The 20,876-nt window shown below is 35.2% G+C and overlaps 1 protein-coding gene across 2 annotated transcripts in view; it reads left to right on the top strand.

Annotated features, from left to right (window-relative positions):
* KLHL1 (kelch like family member 1) overlaps nucleotides 1-20,876 on the top strand; it is a 238,422-nt gene that overhangs the window by 157,077 nt on the left and 60,469 nt on the right. For both annotated transcript variants that reach the window (XM_059819433.1, XM_059819426.1), the window contains one exon: nucleotides 13,320-13,506. In XM_059819433.1, the coding sequence (XP_059675416.1) occupies nucleotides 13,320-13,506 (187 nt within the window). The remainder of the gene's footprint in view (nucleotides 1-13,319; nucleotides 13,507-20,876) is intronic.

The raw sequence follows: 20,876 nt of genomic DNA, 5'->3' as shown, positions 1-20,876 counted from the left end.
TATTATTGCTACCTGATTGATCTCGTTGCAATATATTATCACCTGCATTCACACAGATCACAGGCTTACAGACAGACTAATGAAAGTCTGTTGTGTCTAAGCAGTAAATCTTAATGTAGACTATTTGTAATAGAAATGATTAGCCATATGTTTCAAGAAAGAACTGGTCTAGAGTTTCTTAAAGAACCTTAAGTCTGCAGCATCTTATTGCTGAGGAGAAAATAACCTTTCTCTGAGCATACAGAAATCTGAGGGATTTAGTATAGTCTCTGTGAGTTGGTTGAGCAGCTGGCTTGACTAACTCACACGTTATGAATAATTTAGTCCATGAGCAAGACAAATATTGAATTTCATATACTAAATATTTGTGTTACTACAGAAAAATGCCTGGAAAACATCTCTGTGCTAAAACAGCTATACTGAAATTATTAATTAAACATGAATAAGAAAGAAAGAATTCCAAACAGATCCAGAATGTGTGATGAGCTGAAAGACAATGATAGAAAACAAAACAAAATGAGACATGCTAAATTACAGAAATTATTAATTGCAAATATATTTCATTATTTTATTTCTAAGACAATATATAAAAATGGTTGTTCTAAAAAGAAGTAAAACCTCAAAAAGATAAATTAGGTATAAGCTTTTTTTAAAATTTCAATTTAAGACCCTTAATTACAAAACAGTCAAGTGAGTAAACAGATGATTATGTTGGATTTAGCTCAATTCATTCAATTTCTAACAAAACAAAAAGGTCTTCAATTAATATTGCTAAGCTTCAGTTGGATAAGACGGCATTTAGAAACTTCAGCTCCATACATGATCAGTTTGTGACCTTGTGATCTCTATATTTAGGAGTCCAGAAAAGATAACAACTTTCATATTTTTTAAAAGACTTAAAGGAGAGAGTGAGGGAATGTTTAAGTGTTTTAATCTACTTTAGTTAAAATCTACTTGCAAATCAGGATCTGGATAAAGAATGACACTGTTCGTAATACCTTAGCATACCATCAAAGCGCAGAAATTGGTGGTAAATAATTTTATGACTGCAATACATTTTTATTTCCCTTTCAAAATATAGCAACTTAAAAGTGAGAGTTAAAAGATGTGGTAAAATATATTTGTAGTAAATTCACGATTATATGATTCCTGAAGTTTTATCTTCTGCTATGCAAAATTAAGTGAATTGTTTATGTACAAAACTGGCACAATTTTGAAATTAATATATGATTTCCAATGTCTTTTTCTAAGAATTATTCTAAATTTTAGTCTAAATTTTAAAGGTTTGTTTAACTATATTGTTGTTCTCTGAATAAATTTCTTAAACATAATAATAATGTATGCTTAATCAATACCCAAAAATACTTTCAGTTTCTCACATAAACAGTGCAAACATGCTTCTGTTCTCATTCTTGTTGTCTTAGTATTTTTTTAATGAATAATTAATTTGGAATGTTTAAAAATAAAATTTGTTGTGTATTTATTTTTCTTTATTAGAAAATATTGCTGAAGACTGAAATATCTTCCTCATTTTACTTGAGAGTAGTTAATAATATTATTAGTGGAAACTATTTAAAGGTCTAATGCAGGCATTTAAATGAATACCTTGCATTGTCAGGAGAGCCATAATTCTCTCTTACTTAAATCTGTTCTTCTCAAGTACAGGTTTTAAGCAGGAAATTCACTTAATGTTGAGAGAGCATAAATTAAAGTGAAATGGAAAGAGGCAAGTAATACTTAAAGTCCATCTCCCAGTACCTTTCTGTAATTAAATTCATTATTTTCTTTCATTTTTATCTTGCACAAAGGAAGAAAATTATTTTAGAACTAACCCATAGTATTGGAGAATTCTTGATTCTGAGATGTTTTTATTCACTTCTTCAAGCATGTAAGCACTTTCATACAAAAACTATGCAGTAAGGATGTTTAAGATTGGAGAAGCTGTTCAGAAAATGGGCTGTAAGTTTTCTACTGAAATAGAAGTAAGAAAAATTACAAAGAACTGGGATATATTTTCTGCAGAAAAAACACCGTTTTGTAAAAAGTTTTTAATTCTAATGATATCAGTCAAAAATTGAAAACCTGTTAATTTGAAAGTTCTGGTTTTTCATGGAAAATGCTTTCTAACTTGGAGAAGAAAAAATTCACTATTTGTTCTCTTTTTTTTTTTTTTTTGTAATATATAGAGTATTATGTATGTGTTTTCACAGCTGTGTGGCTTTGCCTCTGAAAGAGATAGTAAAAACAGGAAAAGAACGTATTTTGTTTTGACATTCAAGGGAAACTTAGGCAGGCAGAGTTTGATAATTTTTGATGTTGTGTTTCTTGTCATTGAAAGCCTACTAGTGCATCTTTTTGAGCCCCACAAAAAGCGTTTGCATGTACACTTTTGTTCATAGGTATATGCCAGGGAGTCAAATGATTAAATTGAATCTCCTTGTAATGCCTGGTAGATAATCAGCATAAATGTGAAAAATTTACATGACCTCTTAAAAATGCCTATTTATGAAGACTAATTGGTAATTGGTTAACTCAGAATTACTTATAACAACATAATTTCTAGCAGTAAGTGCTAAGTCTGAGTTTTCTCTGCTCATATTATATTAATTTTCAGAATTTTCAGTATGATTTTCCTACTATACTTTGTGACACTAGGTAGATAAAATGATTTAGGAAAAAACTTATTATAGTGAGGTTTGGGAATCATCTGGAATGTGTTAATCTAGACTAAAAATTAGGACTCTACATCAAATTGATTTGAGCAAAGCCTTTCATGCCTTGCAGAAAAAAGGCAACATCTTTGATATGCTGTTTCTTTTCTCAACCTTATTGGATTTTTAATGAAAAAAAATTAAACTTCCATCACTTCTAGAAAAAAAAGTTAGTTAAAGTGTTTTATTACCTAGATCATGAAAAGCAGAACTCATTCTTTTCTAGCTACATTTTAACAAGACTTATAATAATATAAAATCACAATTTATGTGAAACTCTGTTATTCCTGATTTAAACCTCCTTAGTGAGATTATCATTTAAATTATCCACCATCAATTTTATTTTAGTTTTTAATAATGGTCTTTTCAGTAACTGTAGACTAAACCTAAGATCTTGTTCATATCTACCATCATTTTAATCTGAGAGAAGACATGGATATATTCATTCAGGCAGAATCCTGAATTAAGTGATGCATACAGAAGTAGATCCATTTGGTATGCTGTTAATAATATTAGCTCAGTATACTGTTGTTTCTACCTATAAGCTCTAGTTTGAGTGGAAAAAAATAAGTTTGACATCAGGATGTTCTTGAGAAAAGAAATAAAACTGTTTACAATCATTGCAGAATTGTCCTGAAAAACATACTGTCTCCAAGATCAATTTACGTATGAAAAATGTAAATCACTATTGCTGATCAATTGCCAGTTGCAGAACCTATGTTCAGCTCTCTCAAGGAAGTCTGCATAAATTTCTTTAAAGCTGAACATTTCAACAAACTCTTAAGATGAAGCAAAAAAATGAACTCACATAATTAACTTACTATTTTGCTTATATCATAGGTTCAAAAGTTTTAAAATAAGGATATAAAGTCTAAACATTATTAAACAACTAGTCTTTATAAGAAGAGGGTTTGAATCCAACAGAAGTAGCTCAGAGATTATTGGTTTTGTAAAAAAGAAGTAGCACTTTGTGGGGGACTTTTTTATTTCCTTCATGTTTGCAGTGGAGCATGAATAGCCTAACTGATATTTCTTAAAATGGGTATATACAGTTTTAATTAGAATAACAATGAATTAATTTGAAATCTGCAATTATGATAGTATTTACAGGCATTTCTTGCAGTTGTCTTGTAGACATAAAATACAAAGTGTTAAAACAATTTATTCCTTTCACCACATTTGGCAAGTGAAATACTTCCATTCATATACCAATACAATGATGTAGGAATAATGACTTCTTTTTCTACCAGCTTTAGACAGATAAAAAATTCTTCTAATAATTGGAGTTTTGTCCAAAGTTGCACAGTGTTTGCTAACAGCTAGAGCAGCATAAGCATGGTAACACTTTGAAAGTGGACTGAGAACTTTTTTTAAAGAAAGTTTTAAAACAGTATTTTTATACTTTCTGGGAATTCATACAAACCCTTTATTTGCTTTTCATTTTAATCTGTATAAAGAACAATCATGACCTTATATTTCAGAAGCCTCTATTCTTTCCTGGTAACTGCATTACTATGATCATCAACAATAACCAGCCATAACAAATCTGTACATGGAAAAAGACACATAAAAGGACAATGATGGCTAATCAAATATCTCTCTTGAAAACGATTCAATATGGAAACTTTAGGTCATTCCTTCTTCAGATTTTTGTTTCATATGGTAATGTGTTTCTCTAACTCAAGGTTGTCATGACTTCAGATACATTTTGGATCAAGAAAGAGACTTATGCGCTTTGTTAAAAACATGTGCCATAAAAATCCACATTTCATTTACTCAAAGTTCATTTAAAGGATTTTAAGCTTTTTGTTCTGCTGTTATGATTATTAATACTATTAAGATAAGGCTAATCCTGTGTTCCACATAACATTGGTATGTAAGTTTCTGAGAGCACAGGACTCTAGGGTTTTTTACAGGGAGAATGCATCTAGGTACTGGGATAATTTTTAGAGAACTGGAAGTTGCTTTCTACCTACCATGAAATTAACGTGTTTGGGTATGAAATTTAATAATATTCAGGGTATAGAATAATTATGTGTTGTCAAGGACTATACAAGATTCTAAATCACAATAAATAGACATGGGCAGATAAAGACCACATAAAGCATAATTTTGAATGATGCTGTGCCCCTTTTGGCAGCACCTATCATTTGGAAAACAGAAGATAAAAACTTTTGCATGTGCTTAGTATCTTACTTTGGCATGCAAGGAACACTTTCTCACTTTGTTCTGTTTTATAGCCTTGACATCTGTCCTAGAGGAAATATCCAAGTCTTTCTTCTTAATGGTAGGAATCCTATGGTGTTTCCGCATCTCCCCTTTTGGGTACTTACTGTACCTGAGGCACATACCAACGTGGTGGAATTTGAGGTTTAGTTCACCCTAACTGAGCAAATATTGTCACATCTCACACTTCAACTTTCATTGTGTTGAAAGTATTTTAGAAGTATGTCTGAGAAAGGACTTGGTGGGGTTTTAACTGGGAAAAATGAGAAGCATGATGACACAAAGTTACTAAAAATTCTCAGGGAATTGCTAGTCTGAGAACTAGCAGTGCTAGAAATAAGTATGCTGAAGTAGCACTGACGTGGGTCTTCTGAGAAGCAACAGCTCTGAGTTTCCACGTGTTACAAAACCCAGAAAACTTCATTTAATGTTAGGTACAATTCTCTCATAATGAAGTATGTCATAGCCGTGAAATAGAAAGCTGAACATAATATGGTTTCCAGGGAAACATCCTTATTAACTGAATTTCCTGATCAAGTGCATCCTGATTTAATAAAAATATATTGATTATTTTGATGTAATAAGGAAAGATAAATATGGAGTAGAAAAACATTGAAGCAGATTATTAAAACTTCGACAACATGAAACAGTTAGTTTTATATGACTTTTGGTTCCTAAACAGTAGCTTTAGTTTCAATTTATTTAGTTTTTTTTGTCACTTACAGGGATTAGCCATTAGGACAGTAAGAAATACAGTGTTTATCACAAGTCAGCCCATGTGCTAAAATAAATGGGTAGGAGGAAGGAATTAATATTTTTCTCAAAATTACTTTTGCCATATCTTCACAGTTGGGAAAAGGCCTATGTTTTACTCCATAAGATTTTTTTTTCTTTTACTTTTACTGTTACTTTTTTAGTTAGTTACTTTTGTTGTTGTTGTTGTTGACAAAAAAATATTGATTTGGCCATTGAGTAATTTTTTTTTTTTAAAGGAAATAAACACAGGTTTCTGTCTGCTTTTAAAATTTTATTTAGAAATGGTTTTTATCCATTTCTAGTATGAATTCCTAATCAGAAAGTAAAAGAGGTTCAGCCTTTATTTGTGGTTGGTGCATGAAATCTCATAATTTTGGTACAGGACAGTGTTCACTGATTATCACTTCTTTATTTGAAACACCTGGCAAGTCAGAAGATCTCATAGATATAAATGTTTGCTTTAAGAGCTTAGGCACAGATTGGAACATCAGAATAAAAAAGTAGCTGTCTGATAGGAAGTCACCAAATACAATTGTTGGACTTTGATCCTTACTGATATAATAAGCTTGCCATAAAAAACCTTGTCATCAATTCCATTAATTCCATTAAGCATTAGAAAGTATAGATAACTTAATATATTACCTCAAATTTGTGCAGGGGAAACTGATAATTTGATTTCTCAGCTTTGTTGTGCCTGTATTCTGTTAAATTAAATTAAATTGTTGACAAAGTACACTGTTTGGTTCAGAAGTCCTAAATGAATGTTAAATCATATTGCAAGAGAAGACATCATCCTGCCTAAACTCTGAATGGGATTTGTCTTCAGATCTTTGATTTTTAATCTACTAAGTAGTATGCTGAGAACTTCAAAGGGAAAAAAAAATCACAAAAAGGATATATTAAAAATCTTAATATTATGAAATATAAATTAACCTAGTCTTATGAAATCTCTTACTACTGCTGTTTATTAGCACACTTTAATATTCTTATTTAGTAACATTAATTGCATAATAACCAACACCAGAACATGCACACATGCATACACACACAAGTCCTTATCATAGCTAACATACAAAATGCTTGCTCTTAATTTCTTGATAATCTGAAGTTTCTGAGCCCTTTCACTGATGTTGTGGGTGCCAAGATTATAAGGATACACTCTTTGGAAAGATATTAAAAATAACAGCTTATATACCTTCTTAAGAATTGTATTTTCCTTTACACACTGGGGACAGTAAATACATTTGAAAATACATTGGAGTCTAACCATAGACTCAGTTTCCTTGTTGCTCAATTTAGGTTAAGAAATATGGTAAAAATTCCAGTGATTGTTCTACTATTCTTGTACTGACCCTAGCTCAAAAATAGTAAATGTAAAAACATACAGAAATGTTGTATTTTGCGCAATATCATTACAGTCAATGTGAAAACACTCACAAGCTATGACAGAATAGAATCTTGACATTTAAATTCATGAGATTAGATGTCAAGGTAGTATATGTTAGACTGTAAAACAGTTCAATAAATATGTCAAAGTGGTATACATTTTAATGCACTCCCTGACAAAATTTTAAGGGGTTGCCATTTTCATTGAAAATAGTAGACTTTGGGATCTGGCCATTTTCCTGTAAAAAAAGAAGTCAATATCAAAGTCTAAAAATATTTTCAAGTGCAATTTATTTGCAAACATTTATATCAAGCTATTAACCTCAACCATGTATAGTGACCCCTTTTAAAAATACTGCCATCAAGGAACACAAATGTCTCTGCTGTTTTTTGCATGTGTCTATTTCTGTTCTGCCTATGTCTCATACTATTTTAACAAGACTCTTGACATCCAGCATCTTGTGCCTTCAACCACAAAGCACTTATATTATAGATGTAAGTATACGTTGTTTTAAGCTGACCATAAACATGCCTGTTTAGTGTACTTGTTTTTCAAAAAGAGGCTTTGTCTTGTTAAAATTATCTGTAATCTAGACACAGGCAAGTGGTTCTGAGGAGTAAACTTTCAATATAAGACAATTATGTATACAATATTGGCTCCCTCTCACTGAATTTTTGTGGTCATAGGCATATGGCCTTGGAGTATAAAGATCAGTAGAAACTAATCAGTTTAAAAGATACATATATGCTAGGGACATGCCAGAATGGGAGTTTGTGACAAATTTAAAAGAGCAGCAGGTTTAATTTCAAATCTTTTCTGTAACATCTCTCTGAGACTGAATTCATATTAACCAAACTCAATATTTTTCTTGTCTTTCCAGTCAGTTATTTATTATTTTGCTGCTGCTGTTTCAAAGAAGTTTTAGTAATTTCTTAATACAATAATCATGCACTTTTATAAAAACGAATATGATAGATACTGTTGTTTTATTAGAAAATAATTGCAAATATAGTTTTGGAAAACAAATATATGGAGGGATTTCTATGCCTCATTGTGGTGGGTTGATCCTGGCTGAATGCCAGGTGCACACCAAAGCCGCTCTATCAGTCCCCTTCCTCATCAGGAGAGGGGAGAGAAAAATATAACTAAAGGCTCGTGGGTCAAGATAAGGACAGGGAGATCATGCAGCTATTGCCAACATGGGCAAAACAGGCTCGACTTGGGGAAATTAGTTTAATTTATTACCAATCAAAATCAGAGTAGGAGAATGAGACATAAACCCAAATCCTAAAAACACCTTCCCCCAACCCCTCCCCTCTTCCCAGGCTCAACTTCACTCCCGATTTTCTCCACCTCCTTCCCCAGAGTGGCACAGGGGGTTGGGGAATAGGGGTTGCGGTCAGTTCATCACACATTGTCTCTGCTGCTCCTTCCTCCTCAGACTATTCTCCCACTGGAGACAGTTCTCCATGAATTTCTCCAACATGAGTCCTTCCCACGGGCTGCAGTTCTTCATGAACTGCTCCAGCATGACTCCCTTCCACGGGGTGCAGTCCTTCAGGAACAGACTACTCCAGCATCGGTCCCCCGCAGCGTCGCAAGTCCTGCCAGCAAACCCACTCCAGCATGGGCTCCTCTCTCCATGTGTCCACAGGTCCTGCAGGATTCTGCTGCAATATGGGCTTCCCACAGGGTCACAGCTTGCTTTGAGCATCCACGTGCTCTGGCATGGGGTCCTCCATGGGCTGCAGGTAGATATCTGCTCCACCATGGACCTCCATGGGCTTCAGGGGGACAGCCTGCCTCATGATGGTCTTCACCATGGACTGCAGGGGAATCTCTGCTCCAGCACCTGGAGCACCTCCTCCCCCTCCTTCTTCACTGACCTTGCTGTCTGCAGAGTTGTTTCTCTCACATATTCTCACTCCTCTCTAACCCGGCTGCTGTGCAGCAGGGTTTTTTTTTTTTCCCTTCTTAACTATGTTATCCCAGAGGTGCTACCACCATCGCTGATTGGCTTGGACTTGACCAGCGTTGGGTCTGTCTTGGAGACGGCTGGCATTGGCTCTATTGGACATAGGGAAAGCTTCTAGCAGCTTCTCATAGAAGCCGTCCCTGTAGACCCACCGCTACCAAAACCTTGCCACGCAAACCCAATACACTTATTTTCCATGTAATATGAGAAAATTGCTTGTCCCACCAGGCACAGGAACTAGCTATGCCAATTTTCAAAAACCTAATCTGCCTAAATGAAGGAAAGCATATGAGCCAGTTGTTATTGATTAGAAGGAAAAACTTTGGACCTCATCCCTTCACTTGTTGTTACATGAATCCAGATGAATTCAGAGATACTGAAAGATATTTGAAGTCCCCAAAATATATTGATACCTACATTTTCAGCCCTTTTGTATCTTATCTGTTTTTTCCTTTCACACATTTATTTTTACTTTCATGATTGTGGGATTATTTGTGGTTGATGCATAATTTGTTTGCAAACATTTCTATAAAGTTATTATGGACCACATTGAGTGATGTTTTCTGAAAATATCATCATCAAGGAACATAGTCATCTTTGCTTTCACATTTTCATTCTTTCAACTTTCTTGTATCTTGAGTGGTAAAACAACACCACTGTGTTTGGTCCATATGTTTAGTGACCAAAATAAGTATTTTATGTTTGGTTTAGCCTTCTTAATTATACATTTGCTATATAGCATATATTCATTATAGCATTTACTTTCACATCCTGATAAGGAAACTACATAAATATTAGGATTACTACATTTAAGATATTGTAAATTTATTATTTGTGCAGTCCTTGTGCAAACTAATAAATCACATCATTTCCTTTGTATTACCTGTTCCCTCTGCAAGCTTACTATTTGCTATGAACCCCAGAGCTTTGTGTGTATTGCTCTCTTTCCTGTGCTGAACTATCACACATTAGTTTTATTCCTTCTCCCTGAACTCAGCTGAGTTACTTTGTGGTAAGGTCTCTTTGTACCTTTCTGTATCTCCTACTTTCTCTTTCCCTCTTCCATTTTTTTGATTCCTCACTTGTTTTTCTCATTCACGATATCAATATATGAATATTTTATGATACCAGATATCCAGGAAGATGGGCAGAGGCAAACATGATGTGTACTGTCATCTGAAATGTGCCAGAGGTTTTCAAAGCACAACAGACAGCTTAAAACTATTAATTTTGCTGACTAGAGGCTAATGTTTTAATAATGTAAACTGGATTTCATCCATTTTTGCCTAGAACTTCACTGAACATCACTGTGACTCAAACTATCCTCAAGTTTTCACTCATGATTAGTCCGTGGAGAACACCTCATATACTTGCTAGTTTAGGCAGCTAGCTTTAATTAAATAAAAATAAGAATTAAAAAAAAAAAAATCATTTCATTTCTTCAGCTAAAATATGTGGAATTTGTATTAGAACAGAAAATAATTAAATATCGTCTTTCACTGCAATGCACAGTCTCCTCAACTTAGACAGTTTGCTCTGCAATTTAATGATAGAATCAAACTTTCCAGTTATACCAACTTCCCCATGGACTACAAGTACCTAAGTTAGAGACCAATGACAAATGAAATCCTCCTTCATTCGAGAAAGTCCATGATTATTAATAGCACAAATCTTATTACTCCTATAGTAATCTTTCTGCATTGCCACATAGCTTTTGTGCATATATTAAAGATGATACTTTAATTTTCAATACACAAAATGTGAGTAGCATTTAACCCACTCAAAATTCCTAATAACTGCTTTTCTACGATTTTAATGTAGATAAATTGAATATAATGCACATGGAGAACAAACAATAATAATAAATAAAAAAACAAATAAAATAACCGCAACCCTTCACTTCAAATTTAAAATCATAGGTTTTGAGTTGGTAACTTCCATTCAGGAGTGGAATTTTGGGTCTATGAAATAGGGATTTCTGGAAAAGTCAGCCTGAATCTCTGTAGTAGTCAAAAAGACAAAATCAAAAGTTACAAGTTATTAGGAAAGAAAAATAAAACAAAGCGGAGCACATCATTATGCCACCATAGAAGTTCACGGTTTCCTGTAATCTTTCATATAAGCAATGATTAACCAAGCTAAGGTTCCTCAGTCTAGAAGACAGTCAACTAGTGGAGAATATGACTGAAGTCTAGAACATTATAAGGAACTTGATATGGCAGGGCTCAATTATTTATTTTCTCTTACAATAGAAGAATTAGGGGGCACTGAATGAAAGAAATGAATGTAACAAATTAAATGAAAGCAAATGAAGCAACAGGAGCCAGGTTCAAAACAAACAGAGGGAGGTAAACCTTCATCTACAGCTAGCGATAGGACAAATTTGCTGTAAAAATGTATTGTAGATGCAACAAATTTACGTGAATTCAAAGGAAGATTGAACTAGTTCATGGAAGATAAGGTCCCTGAGAATTACAAAATGCATGGAAAAGACATCAACCTCACGATGTCCCTGATCTGAAAGTCAGACATTGGGGGAATATTAAGGAGAATTACTATATATTTGAAAACAGTCTTGCAGCTTGCTCCCTAGACATTGAGTTATGGCCACAGTTAAAGACCTATTTCATCAGGCTAGATGAACTTCCTTATTGACTACTTTTAATAAGTAGGTCTATTGCCTGTTAGGTCATCAGCCATGTAAAATAAGAGCTGTGGATGACTAGTTGAGATACTGCAGTGTGTAGTGCCTTTCTTTGGACCTGCATAGATTCATTTCATGACTGACACCTAAAATCAGAACCGGGAGTCTGCTGTCTACGTGTACAAGCTATTAATACTTTAGATGTCACAGAACACATGTTTTATCTGCAAAAGGCTGACAGATTGACAAAGGACATTCATGCATTCTTCAGCAGCCATTGAAGTCCATATGAAATAGCTGAGAGTCCTTAAAAGGAATCTAGCAGCCTGTGTTTAGGCAACTGCAAAGCAGTTTCTGTATGTTTGCATGTATGAGTCTGTGAGGGAGGTATCTCCTCATAGATTCTGGGAACTAAATTCTCCCGCTTCCTGGCCTTCAGCGTCTTCTCCGAAAATGATTGTGTGTCCCAGATAGATGTTCTATGAGATCTAGAAATCTACCAGACTGTACAGATATGCTGCCATGTGCAATTAAAACCTGTTCTAATTTGATAGTCAGCAAAATGTATGGATCAGCATATAGAGATAATCCTCAATTGCCTAAACATACAGATTGAGAGTTTGATCGAATTCTGATGCCTTAGGGTATCTGAGATATCTACATGGGTCTGGCAGATATGGCACAAAATCTGCATAAGTGTTGCACTCTTCTGATATCAGTGAAACCACAGAGTCATTCAGGTGGGAGTAGACCTCAGAAGGTCTCCAGTCCAACTTCCAGCTCCTGGGTCAGCTATGAGGTTAGACCAGGTTGGTTAGTCCAATGGGATCTTGAAAACTTACAGGGTGATTTACAGCATCTCAAAAGCCAGTAGATGTGTACATACAGGCAAGTGAATCAAACACTTAACATTTACAACTTGTAGCCTTCTTCCTTGGAAACGTAATAGAATATTCTTTCAGCTGTATGCACTGAGCATTTGTTTTGGAAACTATTAATTATAGTTTTTATGCCAATTGTAAAGATACTTACATTATCTGGATTATCAATCCTTAATTTTGCCAATAATACAGCAAAACAATAGATTCAAAACTTGCACAAACAAGTTCTTTTGGTTTTGGGGTTTTTTGTTGTTTTGGGTTTTGTTGGGTTTGTTGTTGTTGTTAGGGTTTTTTTGCTTTTGTTTTAAAAATAAGGGATGTTCCTGGAAAGTACTGAATAAAATACTGTAGAATGTTGTTATGTTATAGGACTGCACATTCAAGATGCTTGCAAAGACATGCCTTCTGGATCCTTTCAGTGTTATGTTGGAAACGGCTAAAAATAAGTCAGGCCGCAGCCTAAAAGAGAATACTTAATTTTCTTCAATGTCTTCAGTAAGAGAGTAGTAAGATTGTAGTCTTAAGGGATGGTGCAACAGTGATCTAAAAGTTGCCCATAGTCTTAAAAATCAACTAAATACCTGTTTTCCTGTCCCTTCTCCAAAAAAAATAGCCCTGCAAACCCCTGTATCCTTCAATGAAGTGACGTACTTATCCAGTTTGTGATCTTCTTTCATTGCAGGGTCTTGCTTTTCTAGGAATTTCTAGCATTTTTGATTCACGATCATGTCATTCACAGATATTGGCTGACCTAGAAAACCATGCGCTTTTTAAGGATGACCTAGAATGTCAGAAGCTTATTCTGGAAGCCATGAAATACCATCTTTTACCAGAGAGAAGAACTCTCATGCAAAGTCCAAGAACTAAACCTAGAAAATCTACAGTTGGGACACTTTATGCTGTTGGAGGAATGGATAACAACAAAGGTATTAGAGGTTATTTGTTACTTCATAAAAATTATATTTTGCACTTTCTTTATTAGAAAACAGTGAAATAACTTTCTATTCCAAGACTGGGGTGGAGGTGTCTAAGTCAGTCAAGAAATGCTGCCAAGACTTTTGGTCCAATGAAAAGCTACTGATATTTAAGGAAAAATGTAATACTGTTAGAGAAAAGAAACTGGGGTTTGAGTTCATTCTTTGTTCAAAATTATTATAATTTCCAAAAAGAATTTTAACAAAAATGTAGTGACATTAATTTACCTTCATTTTACCTTTCTAGAAATTATGTTTCATTTATAAGTAGCCAATTATGTATTCCCTTTTTCTAATCAATGAAAAAAGGCAGCTTAATAGGTAGTGTATTCCATTCTTAAGTAGCTGACTGAAACATTATGGAGGATTCATATTCTTCTGATGCAGAAATTTATTAATTGTCTAGCGAAAAAGCCTAGACAACTAGCTTAAACTAGATTATTACTTTGTCAACAGCTAAAGGAAGGTAAAATCCCCATTTTACTGTGAAGAAAAGTAGGAAGCAGTGGAAACTTTATTAAAGTATTTTGTTGTTATTTGTTGGGAATAAGAATTATGGTGATGTGTTTTTATTTCTGCTAAGAAGTCTAATCCACTGATTTCTTGAATGGAATGAAATAAACTATTTGAACTAAAAGCTAGCTGTGGAAAGGCTTTCATTATTATTTTTTCTTGAAATTCACGAACAATTCCACAGTATCTTACATTTTCATGTCCATATTTAGACTGAAAATATGCCTTCAGAAACATTAGTTCTAATATAAAATAAACTGTACTTAAAAATATAATATAAAATTAGATCTTCAGTATTTCACAACTCTGTTTCTAGGTGTATTTATTGCAGTTGGTTTACTAAATATCTGTGGCAATATAATCTGCAAAAGGACATCACGTATTTTTCTGATAAAGTGACTCCAATGAGAAAGATGTATGACATCTGTGCTTGTGTGAAAAAGAAATGTTGAGTGACCAGAAAAATGTTGAGGAAAGAAACAATAGGTTTATTTTCTTATTATAGCTACAGATTATTTTTGTCCTTTTAACATTTATAAATGTTTGTGCAGCTAAATGTTACACATGGATTTATATAGAACATTGCCTTTGGATCATAAAATACCTGAAATACAAATTTCCTCTTACTTAGAAAAAATGGTGACAAACACTTTAATTATTCAGGTAGTAGAAATGACTGTAAAACCAATTTAGGTGCAGATGTATTTGCTCTAACTTGCTATAGAAATCGGTTCCTGGTTCACATAGCAAATCAAATGCAGAAATATTTAGAAAGACAGCACAGAGTGTAGCACCATCACAGCATCAACACACAGCCTATTTTGAAGGTTCAGGTCAGGCAGAAGTGGTTTATTTCAGCCCTCTGTTGATACGAACTCTAACTGAAAACAAAAGTACCAGGGCTTATATAAATTTACAGCAGATAAAAACTGCTTTGAGAGGGGGCCTGGTATGGCAGAGCAGCACCTATGTAGTAGGAGCCTTTGTTACAGCCGATGTAATGTGTATTCTCAATAACTCAGGATCTGCAGCTGTGCAGCCTTGACCTGCATCTGCTCAGCTCATCCTTCTTGTGATGCTGCTGTGTCCTTGTCTAGCTTTTAGGACCAGCAAAGCTTCCTTCCGCACATCAGTTCAGGGCACCTGAGTTCTGTTTGCAGCAAAAATAAGCGAGGCCGCACCTCGAATACTGTGTTCAGTTTTGGGCCCCTCACTACAAGAAGGACACTGAGGTGCTGGAGCGTGTCCAGAGAAGGGCGACAAAGCTGATGAGGGGTCTGGAGCACAAGTCTTATGAGGAGCGGCTGAGGGAACTGGGGTTGTTTAGTCTGCAGAAAAGGAGGCTGAGGGGAGACCTTATTGCTCTCTACAACTACCTGAAAGGGGGTTGCAGAGAGGTGGGTGTTGGTCTCTTCTCCCATGTAACTAGCAATAGAACGAGAGGAAATGGCCTCAAGTTGCGCGAGGGAAGGTTTAGGCTGGATATTAGGAATTTCTTTACTGAGAGAGTGGTGAAGCATTGGAACATGCTGCCCAGGGAAGTGGTGGAGTCACCATCACTGGAGGTGTTCAAGGAACGTGTGGACGTGGCATTGTGGGACATGGTTTAATGGGCATGGTGGTGTTAGTTGATGGTTGGACTTGATGATCTTACAGGTCTTTTCCAACCTTAGTGATTCTGTGTTTTTGTGATTCTATGATCTAGAGAAGACACATGCATGGCAGGTTGGTAATTTAGCGAACTTCTATATTGTCAGAAACCTTAAATTTTTCCATACACTAACCAATTTTTGTTCCCTGGTCACCCAAGTTTCATTAATGTTTGTTACTACTGGGATTGGCTTTGGAGTAAACCAAATACTTTCCTCCAGTACAAATCCTGGATGTTGTTCTGGAGTTAGTTCGCTGCTGGAACCACCCTCAATAGCCAGTGTGGATAAGACTTCAAAAATGTTGGCACCTCCTGCCCTGTGCAGTCCTCCAGCGCCATCTTGCACCTTCAGCCACCTCATAGATCTTCATGCCAAATTCTAGGAAATGCTCAGAAAGGCCATAGTTTCAGGCATAAGAACATCCAAGTAAGCTTCAGTACAGCTCTCACCTTATTTTTAACACTCTGAATTGGAAAAACAAATAAACAAAAAAAATTATCTCTTTGGACTCAGAAGGCACCATATAGAGCCCAATGAATACTGAGCATTAGCTGGCTCCTACCCATACAGGGATAGGGATAGCACCCTTTACAACAGGTTTACCTTAGAGGGAAGTAATTGAAGCAAACCAGAATCTCCCATGAAGTGAGCCAACAGCTAAGCAGTGCAGATGAGTGTCTGTATAGCTATAATGATAAATAATAAAAGGCAGTTGCGGTTAATGGGAAATTGGTGCTGTTGCAGCACCAAACTGCTCAGTTCACATAGTTTAAACCAAATCAAGATCAAAGCAGCTTCTTGATTTACTTATGATACATAATTAACTGGCAATCAGATGAACTATGGGGTTAGGATCAATATCAGTCATGCGGTAGGTAAACTGCAATACTAGACACTTACAAAATATGAATTAACTTCTTCAAGTTTCTGAACACCCTTCTTGAGCAAATCCCCAAAAGTTCTACTCACAGACACACACGTGCACACACACATGCACACACACAGATACAGGCAGCCCCTCTCTCACAGTTTGTTCAGGTCACCATCATCACGTCCCCAGTGGTGGGAACTCCTCTGAGTGCACACCTGTCCTGCAAAAAATGCAGTTGCCCCAGAATATGCTGCTGTCCACATGTAGAGCTTTTTATTGTTAACACCTTATTTGCACAAGTTCCAGTGGGAATAGAACTGCTTTTAAAGAAGAGGCATGTGTTTTGTTGATAAGCAAAGGTAGACTATCATACTGCATGATATAAATCATTAATAAAAGGGACTTTTCTAAGTTCTAGACTAGATAAAAACATAAAATAAAACATGAATGTTTTATGTTATAAAACATAACACTATATTGTAAAACAAAACATCCAACACTAAAGGTATTACCTAAAATGACTGGTTTTTACAGTCTAACTAAAGAGAAGAGTAGTGATCTGCTACCCTGTTTTCTGTATACCTCGTTCTTTAACAAGAGATTCTCCTTGATATTTGCGTCAGTAACCTATTTAGGTCACATTTGTTCCAGTTGAGTAACCGTCTTTTCAGTTCAAAATGTAATGTTGCAGATCACTAGATCAAGGTCATAATTTTGCACCTACTCATAGCAGCATCTCTTAAACCTTGAACAAAATGGTCAGAGTATGTGTCAGCAACAGCTTTAGCAATAGCCAAATCAGCAGAAAGTCTTACAGGGAAAAAAAAGTAGAAATTTTGTGATGATAAATGTAGAGCTCCTACCCTTCTTCATGGGTTTAAATACTGAATCATTCTAGCTATGAGAAAAATACCTTTACTGTGGAAATGTCTACACTGAATGCAGAGGTGCGGTCTGGGGGGAGGGGAAATATTTAAGCATTTGTATCTGCTTCTGAAGCAGTTTTCACATTGTTTATGCCAAAATCCCTGCATTTATACAAAACTGAAATGTATATATTGCTCTCATAGTCTCAGAAATTCTTCATGAAGTTTATCTGACTTCATGTAGCCTGCATCAGGTTGTTCAAAAATACCTATTAACACCTTTGGAAGACAGGCTCTAGATATTGCTGCATTTGACTTAAAACATTGAGTTACAAACAATCTTGCAATACATTTATTCTTTTTCATGCAACGACCTTGCTATATGATTAGTCTTCAATCATCAACTGTGCCAAAAAGATGAGAACAGCAATCAGGTTTATACAAAAGTCTTGATTTACAAAGCATTAGCAAGGAAATGTAATATGCTTAACTTCAGAAAAAGTAAGTGTAATAGAAAGATAACTTAAAGATCACTTGAAAAGGTTCCACCAAAACAGCTTCACAATTTCACAAGCTTACAAGTGATAACTAAAATGTAAAATAGAAATTTGTATTGTGCAATGGTGTACTGATTTATATATGAAGGTAAAATTGTGAGATCTAGTACTTTCATCATAGAGTAGAATCATACATCATAGACTAGAATAATAGAATCATAGAATCATAGAATCATAGAATGGTTTGGGTTGGAAGGGACCTTAAAGGTCATCTAGTTCCAACCACCCTGCCATGGGCAGGGACACCTTCCACTAGACCAGGTTGTTCAAAGCCCCGTCCAACCTGGCCTTGAACACTTCCAGGGATGGGGCATCCACAACTTCTCTGGGCAACCTGTTCCAGCACCTCACCACCCTCATGGTGAAGAATTTCTTCCTTGTATCTAATCTAAAACTACTCTCTTTCAGTACTTTCATTTCTAAAGTTTTCTTTCTCTATGGATCTCTCATTACTTCATAAACCTTGATTAATTAGGGCTTCTAATGCCCATGAAAGTATGCACAATACACAGAGTTAATCTCATCCAATACCCAGCTGGAAGAAGCTGGGTAGAATTTAGTAGAATTTAAGTTTAAAAAAAAAAAAAAAAAAGTTTAAATGTAGCCACAACATTAAGAAAAATCCTTAACTTCTTACCTGAAATAATTTGTGCTGCCATAGTCATGTTATAGGTTTTAAATTTACCACACACTGCTCTTTATCATGCATATAGCTTTTAAATAAATTCTGTTTCACCTCTCTATGACTTTTTCATATACTCTGCCCTCAGTACTACCCACTGAAATAACTCAGGCTTTCTTAGACATCTGTCCATCCAAAAAATAGGTGTTTGTGCACGTGTGTGTGTATAGAGGAATTGCCTGAGTGCATAGTATGTTTATTATAAGATCCTCAATAGTCTATGTATTTGCTTTTGTTTATCATTGCAGTTTCATATCCAATATCTTAAAGACAGTCTAATAAGTCATGTTTTTCCTTTTTACCTTTAGATGACTAAAAAACCACTAGAGTGATAACATGTGTGAAATAAACTGTAATTGAATACATTTTTAATGTAACTTTGCATAATTTTTTATATAGTTAACAGTATTTTAATTTGGTCCTGTGTGTATGTTACTTACACTGTGGTATCCCATCTGTTTTCTTTTATAGGTAAATATGTCTACTTCTGCATAATCAGCACATAAACTTCAGCCAAAAATGAATAATTATTTTTTTTCTGTATTTAGTTTATTTATGTCTTCACATTAAACCTGTATCTCCCATTTCCCATAGAAGTGTACCATAGTATCTTCCCAACTGCTTCCTTCCATCCTCCTATTCTTGGGAAACTGGATTTTCTGAAACATTTAATCATAATTACATTGGTTCATCCAAATGGGGAGTAGAAAAAAGTAGTTGTCTACAGATTTCTAACATTGGTAAGACATCCTATCACAGCCTGTATAGACTGGGGTAGGCAGTATTAACCAACATTGCTCATTTCTTTGAGTATGCACAGTTTGGAGGTTGTTTCAGTTAGGAATTGGCTCTGCTGATTGCCATCTACTAGTAATGGCAGAGAGAAGACTTTCTGATCTTAGCTGGGATGTGATGCTGTCAACTTTTTCTTGTCATTGGAACCAGCATCTCCCTAAGTGACTGTTCTTCCACTGTGCAATGCTATGGTGGTTTAAAATAAGTTGTTTCACTCTAGGTACTGATATCACCTTAGAAGTGAAAAAATTGCGTAGAGGTGCTTGAGCTTGGAAAGCCTACTAAAATTCTTTTCAAAGTTACTGCAGGATGTAAGGAATCAAACATGCTGCATTCTCATCCACTCTGCCACTGAGGAGTGGACCTTGAAGTGAATGCTGCACGCAGGTGTTTCTTCCATTTTTGCATTACTACTCCCACTAGAACCTAGAAAGGAACAAATATGTATGAAATATAAGCATTCAGGATCAGGGAGTGAGGTGGGGGCCATGCTTTTTGGCAGTATAGATGCATCCAGTTAATTTGGTTACTCTTAGCTCCTAGCTGAAAACTAGGACTTAAGTCCAGGTCAAGCGCACACCTTTAAAAAAGTCTTCTATGTTGTAAAAGTTAATAATACATTGCCTATCACAATCCTCACAAGTACCTCAGTCTTTAACAAGTTAACCTTTTGTGTATGAAAATATTGTTATCTCTTTTTATTTAGAGGGAAACTCAAGCACTGAGTGGAGAAGCAAAATCCCCATATTGAATTTAGGTACCAAAATGTATCAGTAAGTGGCTGCTTCCTAGAATGGAAGTGCCTTGCTTCAATTTACAGGACAAAAGGAGAGTAGGCTCAGTGAACGGGAACTGTGAACGTAAGTGCATGTATCAGGATGCTGTCTAGAGCTAGTCAAAAGGGGAAATGCAGAAGTCAGAGGTGTCCTAAGTCATACGCACTCTGCAACTTTTGGACTTTGCTTATGGTTCCTATCCCTCACCTTCTCCTCCTCACTCTGCTAAAACTGAAAATAAAATACACAGCTCTTCTGCAGAAAAGATTGTAAAAAGTATTGATATGGGAACTGTAGTACAAACATTCTCCTCAAATTGTTGATGTTTCTCCCTACTCCAGAAGATCTTGCATTCCTCTGTGAAATAATAAATAAATAAATAAATAAATAAATAAATGAAAAAATATAAAAGTGACATTTCTAGAATAGGTCCTTTAAGGTCAACTCTTCATAGATAAAGTGGGTTTCAAACCCCTCCAGCTCAGGAGCAGACAAGAGAAAGACACGTTAAGACAATGGTAAGAACACTGCTATTTTTGTCTTATTCTATTTCCTGCAACATCCTGTCTTTATGTGTGCATAAAATTCTGTATTAACTCTTTAAATGATG

The sequence above is a fragment of the Gavia stellata genome, chromosome 1, assembly GCF_030936135.1.
Source record: "Gavia stellata isolate bGavSte3 chromosome 1, bGavSte3.hap2, whole genome shotgun sequence".
Taxonomy (NCBI): Eukaryota; Metazoa; Chordata; class Aves; order Gaviiformes; family Gaviidae; genus Gavia; species Gavia stellata.
The sequence above is the reverse complement of the archived record's forward strand: the minus strand, read 5'-3'. Positions and strand labels throughout refer to the sequence as shown.